This window comes from Chaetodon trifascialis, chromosome 11, assembly GCF_039877785.1.
Source record: "Chaetodon trifascialis isolate fChaTrf1 chromosome 11, fChaTrf1.hap1, whole genome shotgun sequence".
Classification (NCBI taxonomy): Eukaryota; Metazoa; Chordata; class Actinopteri; order Chaetodontiformes; family Chaetodontidae; genus Chaetodon; species Chaetodon trifascialis.
In genome coordinates, this window is record NC_092066.1 from 23,140,044 (window position 1) to 23,166,801 (window position 26,758).

The 26,758-nt window shown below is 42.7% G+C and overlaps 2 protein-coding genes across 2 annotated transcripts in view; one reads left to right on the forward strand and one right to left on the reverse strand.

Annotated features, from left to right (window-relative positions):
* Positions 1–120: 120 nt before the first annotated feature.
* On the forward strand, positions 121–5,255 carry cryz (crystallin, zeta (quinone reductase)). The gene is made up of 8 exons (XM_070974270.1): positions 121–357; positions 727–879; positions 1,629–1,792; positions 2,261–2,312; positions 2,400–2,549; positions 2,859–2,960; positions 3,496–3,591; positions 3,775–5,255. Exons 1-8 carry the CDS (start codon positions 250–252, stop codon positions 3,934–3,936), a joined length of 987 nt encoding a protein of 328 aa, XP_070830371.1. The 5' UTR covers positions 121–249; the 3' UTR covers positions 3,937–5,255.
* Positions 5,256–19,119: 13,864 nt separating this feature from the next.
* Positions 19,120–26,758, reverse strand: part of tox (thymocyte selection-associated high mobility group box) — a 51,408-nt gene continuing 43,769 nt past the window's right edge. Inside the window, exons 7-10 of the mRNA XM_070973377.1 lie at positions 26,032–26,112; positions 25,382–25,873; positions 21,598–21,758; positions 19,120–20,746 (exon numbers count right to left, since the gene is read on the reverse strand). Coding sequence (XP_070829478.1) covers positions 20,710–20,746; positions 21,598–21,758; positions 25,382–25,873; positions 26,032–26,112 — 771 coding nt within the window. The 3' untranslated portion in view covers positions 19,120–20,709. The remainder of the gene's footprint in view (positions 20,747–21,597; positions 21,759–25,381; positions 25,874–26,031; positions 26,113–26,758) is intronic.

A 26,758-nucleotide genomic window follows, 5' to 3' on the forward strand; every position in this document is an offset into this window, starting at 1 on the left:
TTATCAGTCTTGGTTTATGAGTGTGGAGCTTTGTAAGAAGGCACAGGAACACTTCATGCTCATCTTTTTAAACTCATGCAGTACACTCCTGACCAGAAGGCGGCGCCAATGCACTTACGCGCTGATCTGTGAAGCGCAGAAGCAGAACTGCACTCGAGACGGGAAGGAACGTGAGGCTGAAGTATCTGAACCTGTCGCCCCACAATCCACCGAGACTTTTTGAGTGTGTACGTGTGTGTGCGCGCAGACATGTCGGGCAGCAGACTCATGAAAGCCATCAGAGTGAGTGAGTTCGGACCTCCGTCAGTGCTCAGACTGCGCTCGGATGTGGCTGTGCCTCAGCCTGGACGCAGACAGGTGAGACGCTGCACAGGTGAAGGCTCAGCTGACCTCAGTGGACACAAAGCTGCTCTTTGAAGATGATCCCACATTAAACACCAGAATGTGTCTCTTGTCTGTAAATGTGCAAACACCTTACAGCTGCGTATGTTTGCTGCAGATCTGAGTTGCAATGAAGCCATAAAGTAGTGCATGTTGGGAATATGAAAAAGCAGTTATACAAGATATTATCATTCATAGGGCTTAAAAAAAAAAACTACTGAGTTAGTATTGCAATACTTAGTATTGCAGTTAAATTAGGGGACATATTGTCTCATATCTTGTGTATGTATGTTGTGTCTATGATTTATTACTTGATGGTTTTCAAGCACGTCCACGATGTTGCAGGTGCTGATTCGTGTCCACGCCTGTGGAGTGAACCCGGTGGAGACTTACATCCGGGCTGGGACATACGCCCGTAAGCCCACCCTGCCATACACCCCAGGGTCAGACGTAGCTGGAGTGGTGGAAACTGTTGGAGAAGGAGTCACTGCAGTAAAGGTCTGATTAACAAACACTGTGGGCACAAAGGCACAGCCAGTAAACCAGTTTTATTTTGTTTATGAGAGCATCTGGCATCCTGGACACTTCTTCCTCTAAACCACAACAAAGACATGTCTTCATTCAAAGACTTGACCTCCACAGGATCTGGTCCTTTTCTTTAAATAATTGAAGTTATTGTTTTAACTATTAATATATCCAGGCGGCTCTTTTTGTGTGCATGTGGATAGATGTTTTGTCTCTGCCTGTTTCAGTTTTTAATGTCATTCTTTTACTCTTAATGTTATTGAAACGCAGGCTGGCCTAATGGTCTGAATCCTGTCTGCAGGTACGGTGTCAGAAGAGGACACTAGAGTTAAGCAAAGTGTAGTACAGAATGCTCACTGTTCACTAAATATTACTGGCTCATGCGATAATAATGCTGATATTTTTCAGTGTACAGCTTCAAAAAACCTGTGTATCATGTGATTCATGCACATCTTGCAGTTTGAAACCCTCTGAGCTGTGATCAACAGGCCTTCATGTACAACTGGTTGTCCTGCAGTTGTTGCTGCTTGAGCACTGACAGCTTTTGAAATGGCACAAAAACACAGGCTGTGTACTTTAAACCAGAGAGACTGACAGTGAGGAACATGCACAGTGTGCATCGGAAGCAGTTACTGTGTCAAGTCAAACAGTGGGACACTGCAGCCGCTGTAGGGCAGTGAATCCAGTCCATGTGTAAGTAATTGTGCATGTGTGCTGTCCAGGCAGGAGACCGTGTGTTCACCACAGCCACGGTTGATGGAGGTTATGCAGAGTACACTGTGGCAGCTGACGACTGTGTCCACAAACTGCCCGATGCTTTAGACTTCACCCAGGGTGCAGCCATAGGGATCCCTTACTTCACCGCCTACAGAGCTCTGGTTCATAAGTAAGACCTCGCCACTGCAACAGTCTGAGTGACTTCATTCAGGGTTCAGGTGGATAAGGTGTCACAGGTCTGAATGTAGCTCAGAACCTGCATCCTATCAGAGCACTTTTGTCTCTCACTTAACATGTAACATCACTGTTAATGTAAAATCTGAATTTTTATTTACACATTCTCACTGATTTTTTTTCTTTTTTTCTAAATCGGCACGTCTGCACATCAGATTACATGTGCATGTTTTATTCTTGTACCTGTGTCATCACCCACTCCATCAAAAGTGCACTGAAAGTCACTGCATGAGGAATTAACTTGAAACTGAAAGAAGTCATTCTCACCCTGAATACCCAACATTTTAAAGCTGCAGTGCACTGTTATTAAGGACTGTGACACCAGACCTACCTGCTAAACGAGCCAGTTAATCACAGATGTTACGACTAAAATGTCTTTTAACTGATATGTTGTGTGTTGCAGGGGCCACGCCAAGCCTGGAGAGACCGTCCTCATCCATGGAGCCAGTGGAGGGGTGCGTTTCTTGTCTTTTTCCTCCTCTTTCTTTTCTTTTTAGTTCCATTTTAAAAAATGGAAACAGCATGTGTTTGTGTATGTGTAGGTTGGTGTGGCAGCCTGCCAGTTGTCCCGGGCTCTGGGTCTCAAGGTGCTGGGAACAGCAGGGACACCAGAGGGAATGAAGCTGGTTCTCAGCAACCAAGCTCACCTGGCCTTTAACCACAGAGAAGAGGGATACACAGACAAAATCATGGTATACACACACACACACACACACACACACACACACACACACACACACACACACACACACACACACACACACACACGCACACACACCCTGCAGGAGCCCCAGAGGGAAAGGAACTAATCATGGTAGAAGCTCAACAACAATTCAAACATTTGATAATTTATTCCTTGTTTCTTATTTATGGAAGAAAAACCTATCTTGCTGTTTTAGCCGTGGTTATGGAGATATGGACTCTGTTAATATATGTGTGTGTGTGTGTGTGTGTGTGTGTGTGTGTGTGTGTGTGTGTGTGTGTGTGTGTGTTTGTTTCAGGAAGCCACAGAGGGCAGAGGTGTAGATGTGATAGTGGAGATGCTGTCGAATGTCAACCTCAGTAAAGACCTCCAGATGTTGGCCTATGGTGGACGTGTTGTGGTCAGTAGGACTAAACTCCAGAGGCCGCATTCACCAAATGCTAATGCTGTATTCTTATTTTATAGCCATTAGTCCTCCTGACACTAAAGATTCCAACTAAGGGTTCCTCTTAAGAGCTACTCATGTAACTGAGATAAGAGGAAGGGCGAGGTTGACTCCGTTGCTATGGATGACACCATGTTTCATGAATGAACTTACTATCACTGCAGTGCTTGGCTGAGAGGTGACAGCGGTAGAGAAATGAAATACACATCAATATATGGGTGAGGAGAGGAACAAATGAGATTACATTTAGACAGATATACAAACTGTTTCACAGATTTCATACATGAAACAAAGTAAAGTACTGGCTTGTATCTGGAAATGAATACAATCAGCATGATTTATTTTCCAGCCCCATCTTTCTGTAGCTCTGTGGTACAGTCGAGCACTTTGTCTCTTACGTTGTTAGTTTATAGTTCTTTGTCGTAGTTTTCTCCCAGTGTAGCTCATCCCTGTGCTCTTCTATATGCTCCTTCACCATCTTTATCTGCAGATCGTTGGCTCCAGAGGCCCCGTAGAGATCAACCCCAGAGACACCATGGTTAAAGAGAGCAGCATCGTGGGAGTGGCCCTTTTCTTTGCTACACCGGTACAAAGCAGTGACGTTACATAAGCCACGCTTTACACACACACAGTGGTCAGATTTCTCTGTGTTTAAATGCCAACACACACTTGAAGATACTCATGAGTGTGTCATATACCGTAGCTGTATGTGACTGACATGAATGCGAGGTGAGTAAGTTGTACATCACTTCCTGTCCTCCTCTCTCAGGAGGAGAAGAAGGAGTGTGCAGCGCTGCTCTCTGCTGGGATGGAAAGCGGTTGGCTGCTTCCAGTCGTCGGTTCCCAGTATCCGCTCGAGAAGGCTGCCCAGGCCCACCACGACATCATTGAGTCTCCCGGGGCAGCTGGGAAGATAGTCTTGACCATGTGATGGTGTGATTGTCTGTCCATCAGAGGTCAAAGGTCACCAAGTAGGATTTTGGCTGTTCACAAAGGGGAGACTCTTAAAGAGCTGAATAATGATGAACACGGTTACTTTAAGCTTTAAATGATCACTGAAAATTATCTTCAATAGCAAAACTATAAAATTCATGGAATCTTTAAAGCTGCATTTTTTTAATGTCTTGCTCACGTGGAAGCAGCAGTACATTCTGAAAACACAACGATAACATATTGCCACCCTAAAATTGGTATGTTTGAAAACATTAGAATGTGTTTAAAGTTGTGTCTTTGGCCACCTCACAAGTCCGTGATGTTCAACAACTCTCTTTTCAGCTCAGTTATGGTCTTCACAAACTCTTGAGAAAAACTATGGCTCTTCGATGCTAAACGCTCCACCAGCTAGTCACTAACTGTGTCTGTCTGCTGGTGCAGAGCAGGTGGTCCACTGTGTGTCAGCAGAGCTTTTGTTCTGGAGACAGCTGCCTGCTGTAAATGAGGCCGATGAGATTGGTGAGACTGAACTGAACAGTGACGCTGCTGGCCACAAAACCAAAACAAAGGGCTGCACAAACGCTTAAAGCAGGCATGTTCAAACTATTCCACAAAGGGCTGTGTGGCTGCAGGTTTTTCCTCCAACCAATCAAGAGGATGCAGTCTGACCAATCAGCTGTCTGAAGACTGAGATCAGCTAGTGAAATGAGTCAAGTCTGGTGTGCTGCTGCTTGGTTGGATAGAAAACCTTCAGCCACTCGGCCCTTTGTGGAATAGTTTGGACACGCCTGGCTTAAAGGCTCTGTAGAGCTGAGCAGAACTGCAAAGTTGGCTGATTCTCTGTGGGTCGTCACTACATGTGACCCTGTTCACATTGCTAATCATCATTTGGTCCATTTTCAAGATAAAAATTTGATTAGTGCAGCTTTAAGTGAATGCTTAAGATGAACCACTGTACTTAATAAATAATACACTGTTCATGGTTTTCTGCTGGAAAGTGGGAATGATTTAATCAAGAATGATGAAAATATTGTTTAACCCAGCTGATGATGATGAACACGAGCACTTGAGTTGAGAGAAAGGAATTAAATGAAATAGCTGATATTACTGAAGTAAATGGTAAAACTGTATTACACTGTGTTACACTCACTGTTAATGTCACAGAAGATTAGCAGTAGAAATACCACCGTGCCTTCATGCAAGTAATTCTGACTGTGATCTGTGCTCAAGACTCCCAAGAAATCAAAGAAGCCAAACTCAATGGAAACATTTTTATTAGCTGTAAAATGGATCAATAAAAAATAAAAATATTTTTGGAATATTTGTGTGGCAGTCCTATTAACAATATTGCTATTTAGGAGGAATAAATGAAGGTAAAAGAGTCAAGTTAAAAGCTCATATCTGACTCGGGAAAGTGAGTCAGACATGACATCTGTGCCTCTCAGGTGACAGCGGGCTCCACTGGGCATGCTCCAGGGAGGGCCAGGTAACTTAAGCTAGGCACACACATTTACACAGTACCTGCTACGGCACTGTAGCAACCAGTATGGAGCGCAGACCCCCAACAGTAGACAGTCCCATAGAGCTACAGATCATTCTGATGGATTAATATGTGAGTGGAGTGTACCATGTCTTCTGCAGCGGTGGACCTTTGGGTTCTGTTCAGGAGGTAAGCACTTTGTAATGGCTTCTTTAATGACCCTGCACTTTAAACATAATTTGTTTGGTTTAGGAAGAGGTGTATGGATGTTCAGAAACTAAAGCCAGACAGAGAGCATTGAGCCGATCAGTGGATTTGCTGAAAAAAGTCATCAAAAGTTTAATTGTCTGGTGTATTGTGGTGAATACACAGCTGTGGGTATATTTGCTTCTCTGTTGACATATTTTAACTGTTGAGTTACAAGCCTGCAGGATGGAGGGAGAAGATATTTAGGTGGTGCTGGGATCAGTCAGCTCGTGGGTTGTAAAGCATCTGATTCACATGGTGAAAGTATAGTTTTTAATTTAGCCAAAGACTACAAATATGGAGGGAAAGAACAACAAAAAACTTTGAAATACTATGCCTAAGGGAGAAAGGCGAAATGTCCAAAACACCATGTAGGCCGCGCAGTAATGGGACAGTAAAATGTGCTTTGGTGAAAGCCACACTAATGAAATGGTTTAAGGTGAGTTAGCAGTTCATTAGCAGTAGTTCATCAACTAACTGTTCTCAGGTCAGACATCTAATGTCCAAAACCAAGGCTGGATTACCAACCAGGCAGAGAGCGCGCCTGCTCTGGGTAATGTACTTCACTTTCTGGCAATTTGATTAATCACAAACTTGTTTTATATTATGAACTACTGGAGCTTAATAACACACTGACATTGTAAAGGCAAAGGCAAAGGCAAGGCAAATTTATTGATTCATGCACCAGGCAATTCAAGTGCTTTACAGAAGCATAAAAATACATTAAAATCATACATTTCAAAGAAAGAAAGAGAGTAGAAGAGAATAGAAAAACAAAAATAAAATACATTTAAAGGAAAATTAGAAACAGAAGCCAGTAAAAGACAATAATTTAGCATTTAGAATGATTAAAATCATTGAGCAGATATATTTACTTTAATCAAAAGCTTTAGCAAATAATAATGTTTTCAACCCTGATTTAAATGAGCTGACAGTTGGTGCAGACCTCAGGTGTGCAGGGAGAATGTTCCACAGGTGAGGAGCATAATAACTGAAAGCTGCTTCACTTTGTTTGGTTCTGGGAACACACAATAGACCTGTCCCTGATGACCTGAGAGGTCTGGATACTTCATATGGGGTTAATAAATCTAGAATATATTTTGGTCCTAGACCATGGAGACCTGTAAGAGGACAGACTCACAAGAACAAGGCTTAAGCACAGCATTCACACAGGGTGCAGTGGGTTTATCAGGGCTTCTTTTGTTGGAAACTGCTGATTATGACTTTATGTTGAGGGTTGATGAGATAATTTATACAGTACTCAACCATACAATCATGCATTGATTGCTGAATGGCCTACTGGGCACAGGCCCAGGGTCCTAAGGGTCAGGGGGCTCCACCTGCAAAATGTTAGTGAAAAAACAACATGATAAAGAGACAGAGATGCACTACAAGGTGACTGAGAATGACCAGAAAGAGACTCAAAATGATCACATTTGATTCAGTTTGATTCAAAGCAATATTGCTTCAGATACTCTTAAATCATGAATTGCTTGACACTGTAGAACTGCTTTTTAAGTCTCAGGTATCTGTGCTAGGTTTGCATCAATGATTACACAAATAAAATACCCAAACACATCTCATCATTTGAGGTGAAACTACCCAAAGCCCGTCCGCATATAACACATCATTCTCATGTTCACATTCTGTTGATCCACGCTGGTTCATATGTTTCATGGAAACGTTACTGTTGTGGAGAAACTCGTGTTTGTTCATTAAAGAGGGCAGCTCACTGGAGGAAAGTCCATTAGGAAAAGAGCTTTAGCAGAAACATGATAGGCCTCATCCTGCTACGATATCTGGCTGTCATCCATCAGTCAGCATCCTCTGGGTACAACCTCCACCCCCCCATGATCACACTCACACACACACACACACACACACACACACACACACACACACACACACACACACACACACGGTTCAGTGCCAACCCATATATCACTGTTTGTTTGCCTAGCAACTCAGAACAAACGATGAACAAACATTACTCACTGGTGAGCCATCAGACAGGTTCACAGACTTTGTTCCCTGGACACACAAGACCTCTGATGGGGCTCCAGAGGGCCCCAAGCAAACTGAAGAAGAGTTCAATTCTGTTTCTTTTAACCTTTCACCAAATGACTAATGACAGAAATCACAAACTATTCCTCAATGTTACTGCACTCACGCTAATCCCACAAGCATTTATTATAATGGCCCATGACATCATTTTAAAAAAAAATAAATAAAAGCAGTACTGTCAGGATCCATTGCATTTTATATACAGTTAAAAATACACATATATGTCACAAATGTGTGTGTGTGTGTGTGTTTTTGGACAAAATAAGTTTTTGCAGAGGGAAACATGAAGGTAAAAAACAAAGACACTGCTGGTGATGATAATGAAGGCATTAATCACTGCTGATGATTGGCACTGGTGGTCAGGACTGCTGATCTTCAAACACAGGACATCAACATCAGGTCCTGGAGGGCTGGAGAGGAGACGGATGATTATAGTATATTTTCAAAGATGCAATTATATGTTTCTATAGGCCGAACAGATGATGATCATGACAGTGCTGCAGCTGGATCAGGTTACAGCCCTATGGAAGAGATGCGACCTCACCGTGTTACCTCTCTTGTAACACAACATGACCAGTAAGTGCTGTACACAGTGGATTTCCATCACAGACAAATGAAACCATTATTGGAATTCAGTGCAGCCTACGGCTATTGTAGGCTAAAACTAGTGAGAGAGATGCTGTAAGGTGAATAAAATAACACACTCCAGTACATCAGTGTCAGGCATTAAGAGGGCTGAACTTTTCCATTATGTCATTTTTCATGCAGTTTTTATTTGTGGAAAATGTCAATCCGTCTGCAGGTATTTTTCTGGTGCTGGTGTTGTCAGTCATCAGAGCCCAGTGTGTGTCTCCTTTTCCATCATGCCCTGCTTCCTGTGTGGTTTGTTCTGAAGATGCCGTCATCTGTAACAGACTGACTCACATTATAGGTAAAACACACACACATACACGCGCACACACAAAGCCAGCTTTTGTGTTTCATGTTGGCAAGTCTAAATGAGTAATTGTATTCGTTTTTCCTCACACACACTGCAGTAATTTGACAAACTTATTACCGATGGGACCTCATGTGCTTACAGTGTACAGTTTGTGTGTTAACTGTGTGTGTTACCAGAGGCTCCAGACACGACCCAGGCTCTGCTGCTAACAGAGGGCTCCATCTCCACAGTCCAGCCTGCCTCACTGTCAGATCTCAGCAACATTACAGTCATAGGTCAGTCAGTGCCTGCATGTGTGTGCACATATGGACATGCGTGGTTGTTGTATGTTATTCTCTTTAAGAAGAGAAGAATAGCAACAAGTCAGGTGCTTGCCACACAGTCTTTTAAATTCTACACACAGTGGCTTTAAAATGTTTCAGGAATGGACTATAAGCGCGCGCCTGTCTTTCAGGTCTGAGTCATAACCATATCTCAGTGCTGGCTGAACAGTCCTTCAGAGCCCTGCCCTCCCTCCACACCTTACTGCTGGACCACAACCTCCTGACCAGCCAGGCCCTACAGGGGGGAGCTTTGACCAATCTAACCCAGCTTGAGGTCCTCGCCCTGGGCCACAACCTCATCAGCATGGTGGGTACGGCTGATTAGATTTAATTCATATTCACTCAGACCTATAAACACCAGGACATACATAAGAGAAGAATATTGCACCCAAACATTGCACAAATACCTAAAATACACGTGGGAAAATATTTGAAACAGAGAAGACTTGGGTGGTCCAGTGGGTGAGAGATTATTCTATAAGCACAATCATAATGAATGAAACCACACTGTACATGTTTTACATAGCTACCACAGACCTCTTCTTGGAGTGAGAAAGAACAACATGCATCTGTGGTACAGCTCTGTGTTCTCTGGGGGATTGAATAAAGTCTCTGACATGGTTCTCCGTGTTGATGTGCAGATCCAAGGTGGATGGCTTAAAGGTAGCAAGGCCCTGCGGAGCCTGAAGCTTGAGGGAAACCTGCTCACCCATTTGGACTCTGGTTCCTTCCCTCTGAATGACCTCAAACATCTAGAGAGTCTGGATCTGTCTGATAACCTCATAAATCATCTGCATAGAAACAGGTTGGTACATATTTAATGTAAGTTACCGACAGTATTTCTGCTTTTTCAAGATATACATTTTGTCTTTCAAAGAAAAGAGTTTCAGCACCACCAGTGTAATGTGTACAGTGTGAACCTGTCTTATGGTTTTAGCTTCAGTGGGTTGGTGAGCCTGCAGACTCTGGATCTGTCCAGAAACCGTCTAAGTTCTGCTCCTGCTGAGGCCTTTTCCTATCTCAGCTGGCTGACAAACCTCAACCTGGACTTCAACTCTTGGAACTGTTCCTGTCAGCTGCTGGAATTGGCTGCCTTCCTGGCCACCTTCATGCAACAACCTGACAAGGTGCAGGAGTCCTTCCTTTGCTATTGAGCAAATTGTACTCGATAATGAGGAGGATTTTGAATCAAATGAAAATCAACCACTCAGCAAAAGGTCTTACTCTGCAGGTATTTCTTAGTTGTTTTAAGGAGAAAATGACATCTTCCCCGCTGTTGCTCTCAGACCCTCTACAATGGCCGGAGGATGGTGTGTGTGAGTGCTGACAACCCAGCTGTAACCACAGTGCTGGAGCTGACTGAGGCCAACTGTGTCCCATCCAATCAGAACATCACAGTGCAGATAGAGACAAGAAGCAGCGTGACACCTCAACTGTATGCTCGAGACCTGGCCATCACAGCCGTCATCTGCTTTGTTGGTGAGAATGGTACTCAACAAAATGAAGGAAAATGGTTTGATTTGTTGACTTTTGCTGTGTCATGGTGTCACAAATTAAGTAATCATGAAAAAGTTAAAGAGAATAAGATTTGAAACATTTTACTGTATAAACACGCACTGCACTAAAGCATTAAGAGTAAAAGAGAAGAAATGCAAACACAAAGTTTGCAGCAGCGTTTGAACACAAAGTGAATAACAATAACTCATATCTGATTTTTTTGGTAACGGCACAGCTGTCCATGTGGACTCGCCCTAATTCATTCAAAGTTGTGATAGGTTAAAATACCTGCACAATTTCAGCTCAATCAATACCATTGACCTTTTTTGTAGATCTCATGACTTAGTGCTTTGATTCTACATGTTTCATCTCAGTTTTAAAAACATTTATATACTTTTAAACTAGTGACAGTAACATATTAATATACACAACTATACACCTCAACAATTCCAACTCATAACCTCTGTTTTCTCCAGACAAACATGTTGTATCACAGTGTAATGTATACTGTGTCTGTTTTGTTTATTGTCTGTATATTTTGCAGATTTCTCACATTGTCACATTTTGTGTTCTTTCACATTGCACCAATAAAAAGCATACACTGTGAGACAGCAGGCTGACATTAGGTCATGGTCAGATCAGAACCATGTAAAAAGTTATGTATGCATGTACATTCGCATGACATGTGGGTTTTGCAGTGGATAACATTGACATGTTTGCAGTTGCTAGCTGTAATGTGTGAGTATAACATTAGTTTGTTTAGTCACAACGCTGGCTGGAAAAAGACCTTATTTTGTGTAAAAGATAAACATATTGTAGCAGTTAATTTCATTTTATTCAAATGGTCGGCAGGCCAGTTGGCAAGCAAGTATTCTGACTAGTAACATACAAGCAGCAGCTTGATCAGCTAGCTAACCTGCTAACCACCAAATAGCATGCTAACTTGCTAGCTTACTTGACACTAAGTGGATAGACGTCATATCTCACAACAGACTGCAAACTACATTGCATCCCTATGTAGAACTGCTTGTAGCGTTGTTGGGTATGTTTATGTGGAATTAGATACTAGAACACAATTAATATCATTGGTGTAATATCTCTGTGGGTTTACTTTGTCGTGAACAACTTGCATTTCTACATTCACATGAAGAGAAGTGATGAAAAATGACTTAAACGACAATTCTGATCTGACTGTGCAATTAGAGAGGAATAGCTTGGATTGATTGGACTGGACTGATCTCAATTTATTAGCAATGTGAAAAACACTACACATCACCTTTAGGTAAAATGGTAAAGATGAATGTGAATATCCATTGAAGAAATGACCTACCTGTCCTGCTGTGCTTCAGGTGGCGTTGGCTTGACTCTGCTGGTAGTCCTGATCTACTATCAGGTGTCTTGGAGGAAGAAACTGAAAGAAAGTCAAAGACAGAAAATGCAAGAAGAGGGAAGCAGCACAATCGCAAATCGTCATGTCAACCACCGAGATGCTAATGAAAAGAGGAGGGACCCCTTCTTGCAAGCAAATAACAGCCAGCCTTGGGACAGGCAAGTGATGACATCGGATGAAAGGACAGATGGCCATATTCGCGATTTTAGGTCCTGGGTTGAAGAAGACGGCAGCCATTTTTGGTGCCCAGAGTGTAGCACCGAAGGACCGAGAGGGTTGGCGGTGAACCCAATGAGATGGAACAACAGGATAAACGCAGGGATGCAGGTAGAGGAGGAACTACAGAAGAGGAGAGTGAGGATGATGACAGAGGAAGAAAGGCAGAGGCTTGGGACTCAACAGGGAATCTTGATCAGGGACATTCCCAACAAGCTTCTTTCTCGTGGCAACACCATCTCTTCCTCTCATACACGTAAAGAAACCTTCAGTCAGAGACCAGAGACCCTGACTGCTTATAGAGAGGCTGGAGAGAGCTACAGGACTGGCATGGAAGGTAACACCAAAGGAGATGAGACTTTACACTGCGAGAGCTGCCACAGGACATACAGACCACCAGAGCAGAACATGAGACAGGGGGTTACCCGCACCCACATGAAAGACTGTGCTCTGTTTGATGGCTTCCCTTCTCAGTACAGACAGACTGACAGGGGTCGGAGTGTCAACCACAACCACTCTGACATGATGAAGAACACAGAGTTGAGAAGAGAAACAAGAAATGTAACATTTGATCTGGAGAGGTCGAGAACCTTAGTGCAAGGAAACAGCCAAGGCGAGAATGAGAGGGAGGAGGAGGAAGGGATCTCCAGAGACAAGGAGAGAGGAAGAGGAAGAACACACAAAGCTAAAGTCCAGTCAAGCCGGTTACTGAAGGTTAAACTAAACTTGAACCCACTAAGAAAAAGCAAAATCCATCCTAGAAGGAAAACTGAGCAGGGCCACTCGGAGAAAAGCAGCCCAAAAAAGAGTAGAGATAAAAGGCAGGATAGAAAAGAAAGTGGAGAGCAGGAAAGGAAAGGAAAGTCTGGTAAGAAAGCAAAGGGTAGCAGCGAGAAAATGAAGAAATCCACCAAGATAAAAGCATCAACTGAGGAGGAAGGTGAGGAAGAGAAGGACAAAGACAGAGGAGAAGGAGGACAGAGAAGCAACAGGACTTCCAAAACGGTACAAGGCGGGCAGGAAAGTATAGAAGGTGACCAGGGTGAGAATAAACACCCAGAGAACACAGAACCTGGTGATACCACCAATACTGCTGACCAATCAGCCTCTACTACTGCCATTGTGCAAGGACAAAACTTGCAAGGTGGGCCTGTTCAGTATCAGGGAGCTGGACTGGTTCTGGGGAGTGCCCAGTTTTCCTCGCAGCATCCCTCATCCCTCTCTGTCACTGATAGGAATTACACCACCAGCCTCTCCCTGCTTGGTTCAACAGGCTCACAACTGACTGGAAGCAGCCTCTCACTTCAAGGAGGGAATTTTATGCTAAACACCATGACCCCAGGATCCAAGGTACTGTTCCCTGGTTATCCAGCTAATTCCGTTGCTCCTGGCATAGCAATAAATGGGCCCAACATGGCTCCAAGCGGTGCTCCAGACAGCTTCAGTAGGCAAGCTGGGCTGGCCCTCATGTCTCCTGCTACCTCGCTTCTAGCTAACACTGTACATGCAAACACTTTGCAAGCAAGTTCAATACAAACCTCCGCTCTTCACACCTCCCAGCCTGCAGGACTAGCCTCGAGCTTTGTAGCAAACACAGCTGTTAATCCTGTACCGGGGCAGTCCCTCTCACAGAGTCAGCTGCCTCCTGACAGCTCTACTCTTACAGCAAGACTGATGTCTGCTCCAGCCCAGGGACCAGACCTTCAGACTAGCAACGGAGTACATCATCTGCCCCCTGAATCTCAAGCACCCCAGACCAAGGAGAACCACACTCACACAACTCAGGCACCGCCAAGTGAGGATGGTTTTTCTGGGGTGATCGCTCAGGTTCCTGGACCAGTGACTACTGTGGAGTCAAACAGTAACAGTCAGACAGAGACTGGCAGTGTACCTGCTGGGTCAACAGTCAATATGACAGCTGGGGTTGTGGCTCTAACTAAAGGACTTGCAGCAGGGATGTCAGGAGACAGCATGCAGATGGCAGATGTCTCTGTATCAGGTGTCTCTGCGCCCAGTATGTCTACACAAAGTGTATCCTCCACCGGTGATGCAGGTGCGACTGCTGCGCTGCTGCAGCAGGAGTATCTGTCAGAAGAAGGAGGGTCCTCCCCCAGGAGGAAACTGAGGCTGGTGCTTCCTGAGAAGACGTCTAGTCGACCACCCACTGCACTGGAGAGGAAAATACGCTAGCTTCTTTTATCATAATGAATGGATGACATTTTATGGGTCGGTAGCGTTTTAATGAAGGTCAGAAGAAGCACTTCATCATTTAAAACTGGGTTTTCCATCAGATGCTGAAAATACTAACTGAGACTGACTGCTAGAAAATATGATTGTGGGATGTTTTACAGATGTTTGATGTGTTTTATTTTTATAACTATATACAGTGAGTAAAAAAGTTGTGGTTATTTTTGAGTTTCAGAATTCATTGCTGACCTTTGCAACAACAGTTGTCAAAAAATCTCATCTTGGGGTCTGTTTAGCAGCTGTGTTGGAGCTTGTTCAGTTGACATTTAATCGCAGATGTTCAAATTTCTAGTTTTTCAGAGTACTTTAAAGACTTGTCCTGTTAGATGACAAGTTGAGTTGTAAGAATCCAGGCTGTTATTTTTGACTTTTAAAGTTCACTCTTGGTCTCTGCAGTGGCTCTTTCCGCAGTAAAATTCTAAACATTAAATTTCATGATCTTCACAAACTGTGATCACCACAAACATGTTCAGTGAGCTCACTAAAAGCACCAGAACAGCTCCTAAATGGACCTTGATGAGACATTGTTTTGTCAGTTGCTATAACTTGGTATGGTGTAAAAATGCACACAGAGAGATATCGGAATAAAATGTAATGTCATTTTTAAAATAAGTTTGTAAGATTATTTTTTTACGTATACATTTTAAATTATGATTACTCTTGGACAAGAGCTGTCATTCACAAGTACAATATATTCATTAACTGTTGAATAACAGCACAGTAGTGACACATCTATGAGTACTGAACACCAAAAACTGAGACAAAATGCAGCAGTGGTGAAATACACCTCCAGACTACAACTTGAAAAAACGAATCCCTACAGTTCAGTGATCAAGGCAGCACATCAGCATGAACAGGAAACTGACTGAAACAGCAGGGACTTTGACCTCTGTGCTGATTGTCGCAGGCTGCTGAGGCTTCAGTGTGTCACTGGTGGATTAGGTTGCAGTTTTGGCATCAGGACAGCTGTTGGCAGTGTGTTGGGTTTCACTGGTCACACTGCCGACCTCTAAATGCTACAGGCATCAGTTAACACTTACCAAATCTTTACTGCCTGAGCGTCTTAACTAGAGCTGGTGTTTCCTCCCTGACCCTCTGCTGTACGGTAGCCTGAGTCACTGTGATCTGTTACACGGACCCACCCTTTATTGTTTGAAGGTGCTGTGTCACATTTTAAACATCAGAGTGTCTTTGTCAAATCAGTTTGGTCTCCATGCTAAACTTTAATGACATCATGGAGAAGATATTTCACACCACAGTAGTGCTGGCAGTTCTCAGAGTTAAGAGCACATTTCTCAGAAACCTTGTTGTTTCTTCTTGCAAAGCATGATAACAAAGAGCAGTAGCTCCAAAAACAGGAAGAACAGCATCCTCTTCCTGTCTTGCACCAGCAGCAATCCAGCAGGTTTCTAATCCAAACTCAGAGTATACAAAGTACTCATCATACAACGAATTGGTGATTTATTGACGATAAAATGCCACAAGCAAAACTTTTAAACCTCCATTAATACATTGTTTGGCAACTTTGCGGCAATGTAACAAGCTGTGAAGCTGAAAACATAACAATGATATTATCACCTTGCCAAGTTGACGAATATGTTAGCAAATTGCTTCATTACACATACAACAGACATCAGCCATCCAATTACAACTCATGTGGAGTCGTTTGTCTGGCCACATGATGAGTTGAAGTACAGTATTAACTTTTTAGCTCTGTTTTGGTCTCTACCAACTCCTGAGGAAAATGTGTGTTCACCAGCTAGTTGCTAACAGTGCTGCTTGCTGTTTGCTGCTTGCTGGGCAGGGAGTGCAAGTGTGTTAATCAGAGCTTTCAGCTGAAAATGAGGTTTAGTATAACCTCGGAAGAGAAAGAAGCAGATTTGTAAAACTGTGCACCAAAACAATGAGCTGTGGTGTTAACAGGAACTACACAATCAGGTGATCTCTGTGGGCCTCACCGCAAACTGTAACATTACACATGATTATTCCCCCACTTCCACCACTGTTGAAGTATATAAAAATAGATAGACAGCATTAAAGATCTTCTGCTACAGTATCCAGGGATTTAGGCTCCCAAATCTGTTACAGCATGTTTTTTAATTTTTGAATTTTGACCTGAGAACATAAAGATGGACTTGCAAATGATCTCTAGCGGACTGGATGTGAGGGGAGTGAAAGCAGAGCAGGAGTAGGTGCAGCTCTCACTTGATGCCATTAGGGGGCAGTGTGTACCAGCTGACATACAGACAGGCAGCCTGGTCTTCATGTGACTGTAAGCTTTGGTTCAGGACAGGCTTAGAATTGAAATGGCACCTTCTGCAGACAAAAGGTAATTAAAGCAGATAAATAGCTAATCTGCTTGATAGAGGCATGTACAACCTAAACACGTTATTTTCTAAAAAGACTCATCTATTCAAGTCAAGCTGCCAGAAGAGAATTATACCAGTTTTGACATTTTATGTCATCTTTCAAAATATCAAAATGTCAAACGTATACAGCTGTCACTCAGGAAAAGCAGAAGATTGTCATATTTTGTGGAGCTCAAGGTTTTCCCAAACAGTTCAGGATTAACTCCTGAACATGGTGTTAAGCAGTGCAAGACTGTTTTGTTGAAAATAGATGCAGCTAAAGTATGGGAGTCTTCTTTTGTCAGAAAAAAGAAATCCTGCATCGACTAACAAAGAGTGAGGCAATCGGACTGATCAACAGATATTGCTAAATACCAGCACTAGTACCTGGACTACACCACCAACACTTTCTATTGTTAGCAATAATGTAACTGTCCCCAGACATTTGTGTGTGAAATGCAAATGTTGAATACAAGGGAAGAAAATGCCTGGTGGGCTCTGACTCGCCCCCACACCCAGTGTAGGCTGGTTTCTACTGAAAAATGGAAATGTATATAAACGCCTTGTGATTTATACACACATAAAACTATTAGTATCCCTTCACCTCTGGCAGCGTCACTGCTCTGCATAATGCAGGAGATATACCCAAATTGATTAATAATCATTATGCCTGCTGGTGTCAATCAGACCAATAACTATCAAGATGAGGGTTGCTACGAAGAAGATGCTCCTGTTGTTAAACCATACACAACAGGAATGCGTCACACCGGCTCGAAATGTAATAATCAGAGAGAGAAATGAGAGAGGACGCAGACATTTACTGTTTTTTTCTAATGTAAAACCAGATTTTTCTCCACTTTGTGCCTTTCATGTATTATAAGTTCATTCAAACGTCTGTGTGTATGACATGTATCAAAATTAGAGTTGCATCATTTTTATTGGTTGATAATAAACAAGTATTCATCCATTTTTTGAGCACTTGGAGGCAGAATCCAACAACAAGCTGAATATCACACACAAGACTGACATTTTATCACCTTATGAAGTTTTTAGCTAACTTGTTTCTGAACAGTTGCCTGTTTGCTACAAAGCAGGGTTTGAGATTAATGAGGTTACTTTTTTTTTTAGACCAGCGAAACCCTATGGCTGCCCCTCACCATTTTTATATGAGAGATATAGATTCTCATCCTACAGCAGAGGCTGACTGAAGCACTAAAGCCTTGTACTTTGAAGATATGTAAGTCTGCCTACTTTGAATCATGTTTTCAGATTCATTTGGTTGCAGCTGAAGGAATAAGGATAAAATTGTCAGAATACGTCTAAGTAACACATGAGTTTAATGGAATTGTCATGGTTTTGGGTTTTAGTTCAGTTACTTCCTGTTTTATAATGAAAGAGTTCTCCTCATATCTCATCCTTACTGTGTGTTTTCCCACCTTTTATGATTGCTGATTAGTTTCAACTGAGCCTCATTAGTCCTCCCTCTCTCTGTATTTTCCCTCTTTCTTTGGATTTGGCCTTTGCCAGCCTCAACTGTGACAGGAAAATACAATTGTATTCATAGTCAGATCTACTCATGCCCTAAAGATGGGGCAGTGATATTAGCCTGTTAAAGTATGCATTCTCACTCTCTGCGATATATATTTTCAATTTGCTTGCCAGATGTCCATCCTGAATTTTCCTCTGCTGCCAGTAGAGCAAACACCAGCCGTTTCACGTGAACGAGCTCATGGTTAGATCGAGAAAACCTGGGATGACTTATCGAGTTGATAACTATTGTTGCGCGATTGCGATTGTTAGGCTTAGCGAAACCAGATAACAAAGAGATATCCTGGGAATGTTGAACCTGCGTCTTAGTACAGACCCGTTAAGCAACATTATCATTTGGAGTCGTGTTTCTGTCACGTGACAAATAGTCTGGCTGACAGGAAGTACACTGTTGCTATGAGCCTGTCATTGACTGCTACTTCAGTCAGCGTTCCATCCGCTTATTATCAGTTTCAAAACCCCCTCGTTACGTGAACAAACAACGACCTCCAGCAGCTAGCAGGCTACATGCTGAAAATGGCGAGTTCCTCTGAGTCTAACCTGGTCACTAACAGTGTCTTAGTCTGGACCAAAGTGGACAATGTCTATCTAACACAGCCACATGACTCGCATGGCTAAAAATATGTTGACAACCACTGTAACGACAACCATTTTGACAAGATCCGATCTGAGCAAACAGAGGTTAAAAATACATATTTCTGAGACTTCAAAGATTTGTTTTGCAATTACAGTTCAGCTACTTTGAATGAACGCAAAGGCCAGGATACAAACACAAAGTGAGCTGTGTCGCAGGAGTGGTAAAGGTGTACATTATTATGTGCAGTTAATTAAAGTAACTGTCACAAACTGTTCCGAAATAAACAGCATAAAAGAGCGGGTTTTGGAGTAATGACTGCACATCAATGCAGCACTGACTTTATTCTCAAACACATTATTAGAATCTAAAAATAAGAAAATCTTCATGGTTGTTGTTGCCCAGAGTCCTTTCATCTGCCAAAAAACACATTAATACAAAGAGATACAGAGCGAGAGATATGTGTCTCTCATCATCATCATCATCATCATCATCATCATCATCATCAACACTAAAAACAAAACTTGATTTGATTAAAAAACATTAAAATACAGCCAACCCAGCAACAGTTATAGTTTCTTAAATAGCCTCTGTGCACAGAGAAATAGAGATGACAAAAGGGACCATGCAACCCAATCAACCACTCTGCCTTCTCATTAACACTTCACACACTCACACACACACACACACACACACACACACACACACACACACACACACACACACACACACACACACAGTTTGGATCCAAATCAATATTATCAACAGACATATGCCAGGAGGAGGAGTTGTCACCATACAGAGGAGTATTTTTGTTTATTTTTCCAACAAAGAACGCTTTGACATTTCATTATTTTAAGGACTAAAATACACTGAATTTTTACCCTGCACATCTGAGCCTCACTGCCAGAGAACAATGAAAGTTCTTTAATCGTACACAGTTATTCACAGTCAGCATCTGGTTAAGAAGGCAACACTGCTTCACCTCTTCCTCTTATTTGTCTTTAGCTGAATAAAGCAGTGTGAATTCAGCCATTATCACTGTTTCTGCTTAGAATCATGTTTTCTGTCTCTCCAGAGCAGGACGTCAGTCCACACTGCATCAAACTGAAGGCTAATATTCATTGAAGTAAAGAACCAGCAGGGAAACACAATTTGTGTATTATTTGGTTAACAACCCTTTGTTTGTGTGCTGTGTTCTCTTGACTTTGGCCATAGAAGTATACAGCAAGGACAATGCAAAGAAAAAAGAAAAAAACGAAAGAAAGAAAAGGACAAAAGAAAAATCAATTGGCTTTAAATTGACAGCTCAAACATTTATGTTACACCAATGTACACTTGCTCTTCGGAGCCTTTTGGAGCTGACGGTGAACACCATCTTTACAAAATGAGGAACTAGATATGAACTTTTTTTAGGGCAGACAGGAAACTAGACAGAATCTGTTTTTCTGAGGGAAGCTGAGGAGTATATACACCTATCATCACGGTTCATAGCATAGGACCTGTCCACCTCCCATCGCTGCTATACACATCAATTCAAATCAGAGCATGTGTCATGCTGTAAATGATGAGTACAAACAATACAGCCGATAGCAGATGTCAGACCAGCCAAGTGACATGCAGGAGCTGGAAGAAAGTATTTCTTCTTCCTGTTCTTAACACTGTCCTATTGTCCCTTCAAAGAGACATATTAGTCATACACATTATTCTACTGCTGGGGCTTTTGTTTGAAGTGCTGAACTCAGGTTTAGTTCAAATATAGATGGTCTGTGGCTCAAGTCCTCAGGGGGTTGAGGCTGGAGGAAGCTGGCCTGGGGGCATGTAGACATGAGGCTAGAGGTTCCATGGTGTGGCAGTAGAAGGGCTTGGTTGAAGTTTGGTGTCACTTTGTCCTGAGATTAGCTCAGATAGAGATGCTTGTCTCTCTGAAGACCTCTGCAGGAGGAGAGAAGAAACACAGAGTGAGGCCACACTAACCAGTGCAATAGTATTTACTCTATCTTTTCAATTCAATTTTATTTGTATAGCGCCAAATCACAACAGAAGTTGTCTCAGGACACTTTCCATATAGACATCTGTCCCATTGTTTCAGTCATTGGGGCTGATCTCAGGGTTTGTTGTTTTATCAGGGTGATACCTCTTCTGTACTGTCGACTGTCTCAGAGAATCCTTTAATGACACATTTTCATCAAATTCCACACAAGCAGGCATGTAGCCAGAAGGGGCTCTGGGTGCCCTTGAAATATACTCCTGGTACTCCTGCCTTTGTTTTTAGGCAACAGCCATTTTCCTCTGTAAGACTGTACTGCTTTGTTAAGTGACAAAGGCATTCTCTTTGATAGATTAAAATGCTGACGAGCCAATTTAAACACGATACTAGCAACAGAAGCTTTGGCCAACATGGAAAGATTTCCTTTTGTTTCTCATTAATAGCATCCTTCAGAGGCTGTTCTCAAACAGAAAAATAATTATGAGGGAAACACAGACTTGTAAATTTGGCACAGAAATTTCATTGTAAAAATCCCAAAAATTGAAAGCTACAGTCTAGGGAGAGCAATTTCAGAGCAGGCTGAAAAGGCCTCTCTGCTTGAAGGTTTCGAGCATGTTTCACCTGGTATCACTTAAATGTTGCACCTGGAGCCACACCCAACAGTGATGTCACAATGTCCTGCAGTACACCTGTGGATCACTGCAGCAAGGTGAGGAGGACTCCAGCAAAAATGAGAATTTCAAGAATGTTGAGTTTCTCTTTAAAAACCTGTAAACAGGCGCACCCTAAGACCTACCCGTTGCCATGGTAATCAGTGCTCCAGTCCAGAGAGGGGTGGTGGTTCGGCGTGTGTCGACCCAGCTGGTGGTAGTCCATTGATGATGACATCACTGCTCCGCCATTAATCATACCTCCTCCTATTGGCTGGTAGTCAGACTGGAGGGACGGGGGGTAGCCCTGGAATGAGTGAAAAACAATTCTTCATTACAATTAACGTTATTACAATTCAAGTGTGACGACAGCTGATCACACTGAGAGAATGAAAGCGCTCATCAGCCACGTACAGATGTGAACGCTGCTAACATCAGCTGACAAAGACCATTCCAGCTGCTGTTTTTCAGTTCAGATGCCAGGTGAGCAAAGGTACTGCAGCATCAGTGTTCAATGCAGGAGATGCTAGAAGTGAAGTGAAACTCATTTCATGGAAGCTGGTGGATTTTCCTTCCAGTTTTTTTTTTTTTTCCCAAAATTGAGGTTGGGAAATATTAGAATAGTATAACAGCACAGCAAACAGAGGTGGATTTTGGTGATCTGCAGGTAAAAGAAGTCTAGCCGTTAAAATGTGAAGGGATAAGTGCACGCTGGTGTTCTGGACAAAACAAGTTAGCTACTGTAGTTTGGAACTCTGGTTTGTCTGGTTTACCCACCAGGCCAATGGTGGGAGCTGTAGTAGCTCGTGGAGGCAATTAATGTACTTTAGAACCCTTAGCGATTGCTGCCTTTTGCATAGAAACCTCCTTCTCTGAGACAAAGTATACATATTTTTTGATTCAGTGTGACTGAAAACATCTGAGGACATCACTACCTCTCATTATGTCCATAAATCCACTAAAAAGAAGCTCTTTATAACCTCAGAACTTGCCTGAGAAGCATCAGGTTTTGAAGTTTTCTTCACTATCAGAGTGATCCAGTGTTGTCTGCAGAGCCGTGTTTACTGCAAGCAGGCACTTTTAATAAATAATTCAGCGTGCTTTTAATTTCCCAAAATGTAAACACAGTGCTAGTCTTTGAAAAACCTTGCTTTAGTTTCAATGGAATTTTGCTGTCTCTATTATCAACATGTAACAGCTCATGTTTCCTGGCAAAAGTGCTTAAAAAGTAAAATCCTTTACATTCACCATGGTGTTATTGCGCAGGTTTGGATGTGAGATGCTATGGCAGTAATGGCGGCTTGTTTATGTCCTCCTTCAGCCTGAATGAGTCCATAGACTAAGCTCATGGTTTTAGCAAACCACCCTTTAGCACTTCTTGGTAAAATGTTTCTGATGAACGGGGAGATGAATGAATGTGACTGTAGTGAAAAGGAGACACAGATCAGTCACAGGTTCATCAGCAGTAATTACACAGTTTTGAGTGTCTTGCTGATTTTATCATCTGCCAGGGGGGAGGAGGAGAGGCGAGGGTGTGTGAAGAGGAGATGAAAAGGTAAGAGGAGAGGAGGAGAAGGACAGGGAGGCGAGCGTGTCTGTAACCGTAACATACTTGAGGGAGGAGAGAGAGATGGAAAGAGGGGAAAAAGAGCAAGTGCAGTGTGTGTATGTGTGTGTGTGAGAGAGAGAGAGAGAGAGAGAGAGAGAGAGAGAGGGGCTGAAAGGGAAGTTAATCTGAGTGTTGTGAGTGAATGTGGAGAAAGAGGAGGACAGCAGGTGGTTTGGTTCTCCCCCTCTCCTCCCCCTCTCCTCCTCTACCTCACCTATTCATCCATTGTTGAGCAAATTCTTCTCCTTCACTCCTTCACAAAGACCCCATCTGCCTCTTTTGTCTCTCTCTCTCCCCTCTTTCCCCCTCTCTCTCTGTCTCCCTCCCTTCCCCCATCATTTCTCACTCTTCTCACTCAGAGGAAGAAAAGTTTAGAGCTCTGTCACTGTGTCCTCTCCTTTTTTCCGTCACTTTTTATTTTTTTTGTTTGCTCTTTCTCTTTTTTGCTAAAAATATGCAAAATGCAGGAGAGAGAATGGGGGATTATGGGAGTGTGGGATTTAAAAGTGCACTATAAAAAGGAGGATAAAATGGTAAGTGAGACTCAGTGGCAATCCATCCCCCCATTCTGAACTATTTGGAGGAGACACTTACATCATTATACCATCTCACATCGCCTTTACACAAATTCATATCACAGCCATCTGTTGATCGAGTGACTATCAACAGAGCAACTGAGAGCGAGAGACGAAGAAGCAGAGGGGCTGAGAAGAACAGACTGATTGACTGACTGTGTTACTTTACAGACAGGTAGGAAGAGACCAGACAGAAGTATAGAAAACAGACATGGCCAACCAAAATTCAACCAAAAAAAGATTACAAATGGATTTTCCATATGAAGATTGCAAAACTTGACTATTACAAACAATCTCTTGATTGTCTCCTTGCAACCTCTGAGTCTGTATGTTACCAAAAATCCACTTTTACAGGCAGACAGCTAGAAACAACCAACAAATGGAACAGAAAACTTCAAGATGACTGACAATAATTATGATTAATACAATCAGGAAAGGCTGGATTTATCTCAAACTGTATCAGTTTTCAATTCAATACATGTTGAGTCTATTCAGTATGAAGGTCCACAAGGAAATGCTGATGCATTCCCTCTCACAACAGCACCCATCTCATTTTCACTCTGTGTGTGTGTGTGTGTGCGTGTGTGTGTGTGTGTGTGTGTGTGTGTGTGTGTGTGTGTGTGTGTGTGAGAGAGAGAGAGAGAGAGAGAGAGAAATGGTTTGATGACCCATGAGGAAAGTACAAATTGAAGACTACTGAGGAAACAATAGCTGTGTCCCAGGTCCAAACTGAAGCTTCTACACTGGCAGGGTGATTGAAGTGAGTTCACAAACAAAAAGGTGGTTGGTTTTAGAATGAGACAGAAAGGAAATGGAGACATGACAGCAAACAACTGGAATGGAAAATAGTGAGTATTAAACCTCTCTTATTATAAAACAGTAACCTGTGTGGATTCTTGCATTCTGACCAATCATATGGTACAGTTGGTGTGTGTGTGTGTTCCACTGTTGTAACATTTCATCAAATTAAACTCTTCAAATGTGTAAAACAAAACCCTAATAACTAGCTGTGTTACTCTCTAATAACACTTTGCCTGGAATCATTCGTTTGGACACAGAAGTCATGTAAAATGATAAAATGACTGTACTGACAGTCATTACATAATAATAGTTAATTATTGCCAAGCCCTTCAAAGAAACCTGTGCAAAACCGCATTTTGTGAGGTTATTTATACTTCCTTGTTGTAGCATGTAGTCCAACATTAAGCTGTGATGAGAAGATGAGAAAACCACTAACCAAAGTTTTTTTTTAAATTTTATTAGAGCGATCAGTGTAATCAACCATTCGTTTGTCTGACTAGACAGAAGCTTTTAATAATGACTGTCTCCTTGTTCTGCCTTTATTTTTGCTTTTGAACTCAAAATGTCTTGAGAAAAAGGAAAAATGGTAGAAAATCCAATCCACTATAATACGTTGGTCTTAAACGGATGGATGACACAGCAAATATGACTGGTGGCAAGTTTCATCCGCAGCTGAAAGTAGTCGCCAAACAAATGCACCATTTCCTGCTGTTTGAGTAACACTACAGAGACCTGCTGTTAAACTCTAGTTGTCTCAGTGAGACAGCATTTAGAAACAGACTGCCACATTATTGGTTTCAGTTTTTTCATGGTATTCATTCTTTGAGGCCTCATGTCTGACTCATTCAAAACTACCAACCAACTAAACAAACAGATGGAGACCAACACATATTCCCATTCAACCAAATGTTAAGTTATAAGATGAACATTCAGTGTGTGGCTGACCTGTGTGATGGCAGGCGAGTGTGTCATTCCCAGTGAGTGTCCACCAAGCTGCTGGTGCTGATGGTGTGGGCTGTGCAGCCCTCCCAGGTGTGCCTGGCTGTGGAGGGGAGGGCTGACCTGGAGAGGAGGGGTAGATGCCGCCGTCATGCTGCCAAGGGACAGAGCTCCCTGGTGGGGGACGCTGGGCCGAGGCACTGTCCCTCTGGAGGACAGAGCCTGGAGCTGTGGGTGGATCTGGGTGTGAGGGGGCAGGTGGGGGCCGAGGCCGGGGCTCGAGGCGTGGGAAGGGTGAGACGGGTGAGGGTATGTCATGTACATGCCCGGGTGCTGAGGGGGAGGGAGAGAGTGAGGGTGGGCAAGTGGGCTGGAGGACGGGTGCTGGCCTGGGTGACCAGAGTAGACTGAAGGTTTGTGTGTAAACATTGAGGTAGAAGAAGAGGAAGACGTGGAGGAAGAGTGGGGCGGCTTCATTTCAGATGGATCACTGTAACTCTGGAGAGCAAGAAAACAGGAAGAGGAAATCAGTTTTCAGGTTTCACACTGAACCATTTATTCCTTTAATGCATCACTTAAATGGCAATAACTTGTATTATCACTGTGTGTGTGTGTGTGTGTGTGTGTGTGTGTGTGTGTGTGTGTATCAGTAGCACCTGTGAGACCAGACTGGCCCTGTAGGCAGCCAGTTGTTTCAGATACTCCTTCTTAGCAGTCTCTGTCCTCTTCTTGTACACCTGAAACACAAACATTTTACTTCTCTACTGACTGCTGGACTATCAACCTTTATTAGATTACAGCATTTGAGAACAGCATTTTATTAACGTGAAAAATCTTCAGTGAGCTGTAGCTATGAATACTCAACATGCTGTGAAACAGGATTCTGGCTGCATTAAATCATTGTAACGTAACATGAACTCAAGGGGCTCATCATAGTATTTCCCTCCGCTGACACACCTGTCTGCTAACAAATAACCACAGTAATGAAGTCCCAAGGCAGCTATTACAAACTCTAAATCTGAACTTTGTTAAGTTCAGTTGGCATGTGACAGTGTAGCGAGCTGAGTAATGACTGGTAGTTTCAGTTGTATCATTAGAGCTGATGTTTCTGTGCATAACTGTTGACTGCAGTCAGACGATCTAGCTGCTCGCTGTCGCTCTCACTCTTCCTTTGGTTTTATTGAAGAGTGGAGGCATGTCATTTCTTCCTGCTGGGTTTTCTTTTCTTTCATGATCTGCCACTGCCAAATATTCAGAACAAGAGTCTACAGCCATGCTAGCTTCTCTGTGAGTGTGTGCCAAGGCGCAGGGAGCTCTGAGCTAAATGTTAACATCAGCATGCTAATGTGCCCTCAATGACAATGTTAACATGCTGATGTTTAG

What these genes read in the sequence shown, in the direction of transcription:
- cryz (XM_070974270.1), top strand. Translation starts at nt 250, where the DNA reads ATGTCGGGCAGCAGACTCATGAAAGCCATCAGAGTGAGTGAGTTCGGA. An exon ending in CTCAGCCTGGACGCAGACAG is followed by an intron (nt 358 to 726) that starts GTGAGACGCTGC and finishes ACGATGTTGCAG; the next exon opens with GTGCTGATTCGTGTCCACGC. An exon ending in CCCTTTTCTTTGCTACACCG is followed by an intron (nt 3,592 to 3,774) that starts GTACAAAGCAGT and finishes CTCCTCTCTCAG; the next exon opens with GAGGAGAAGAAGGAGTGTGC.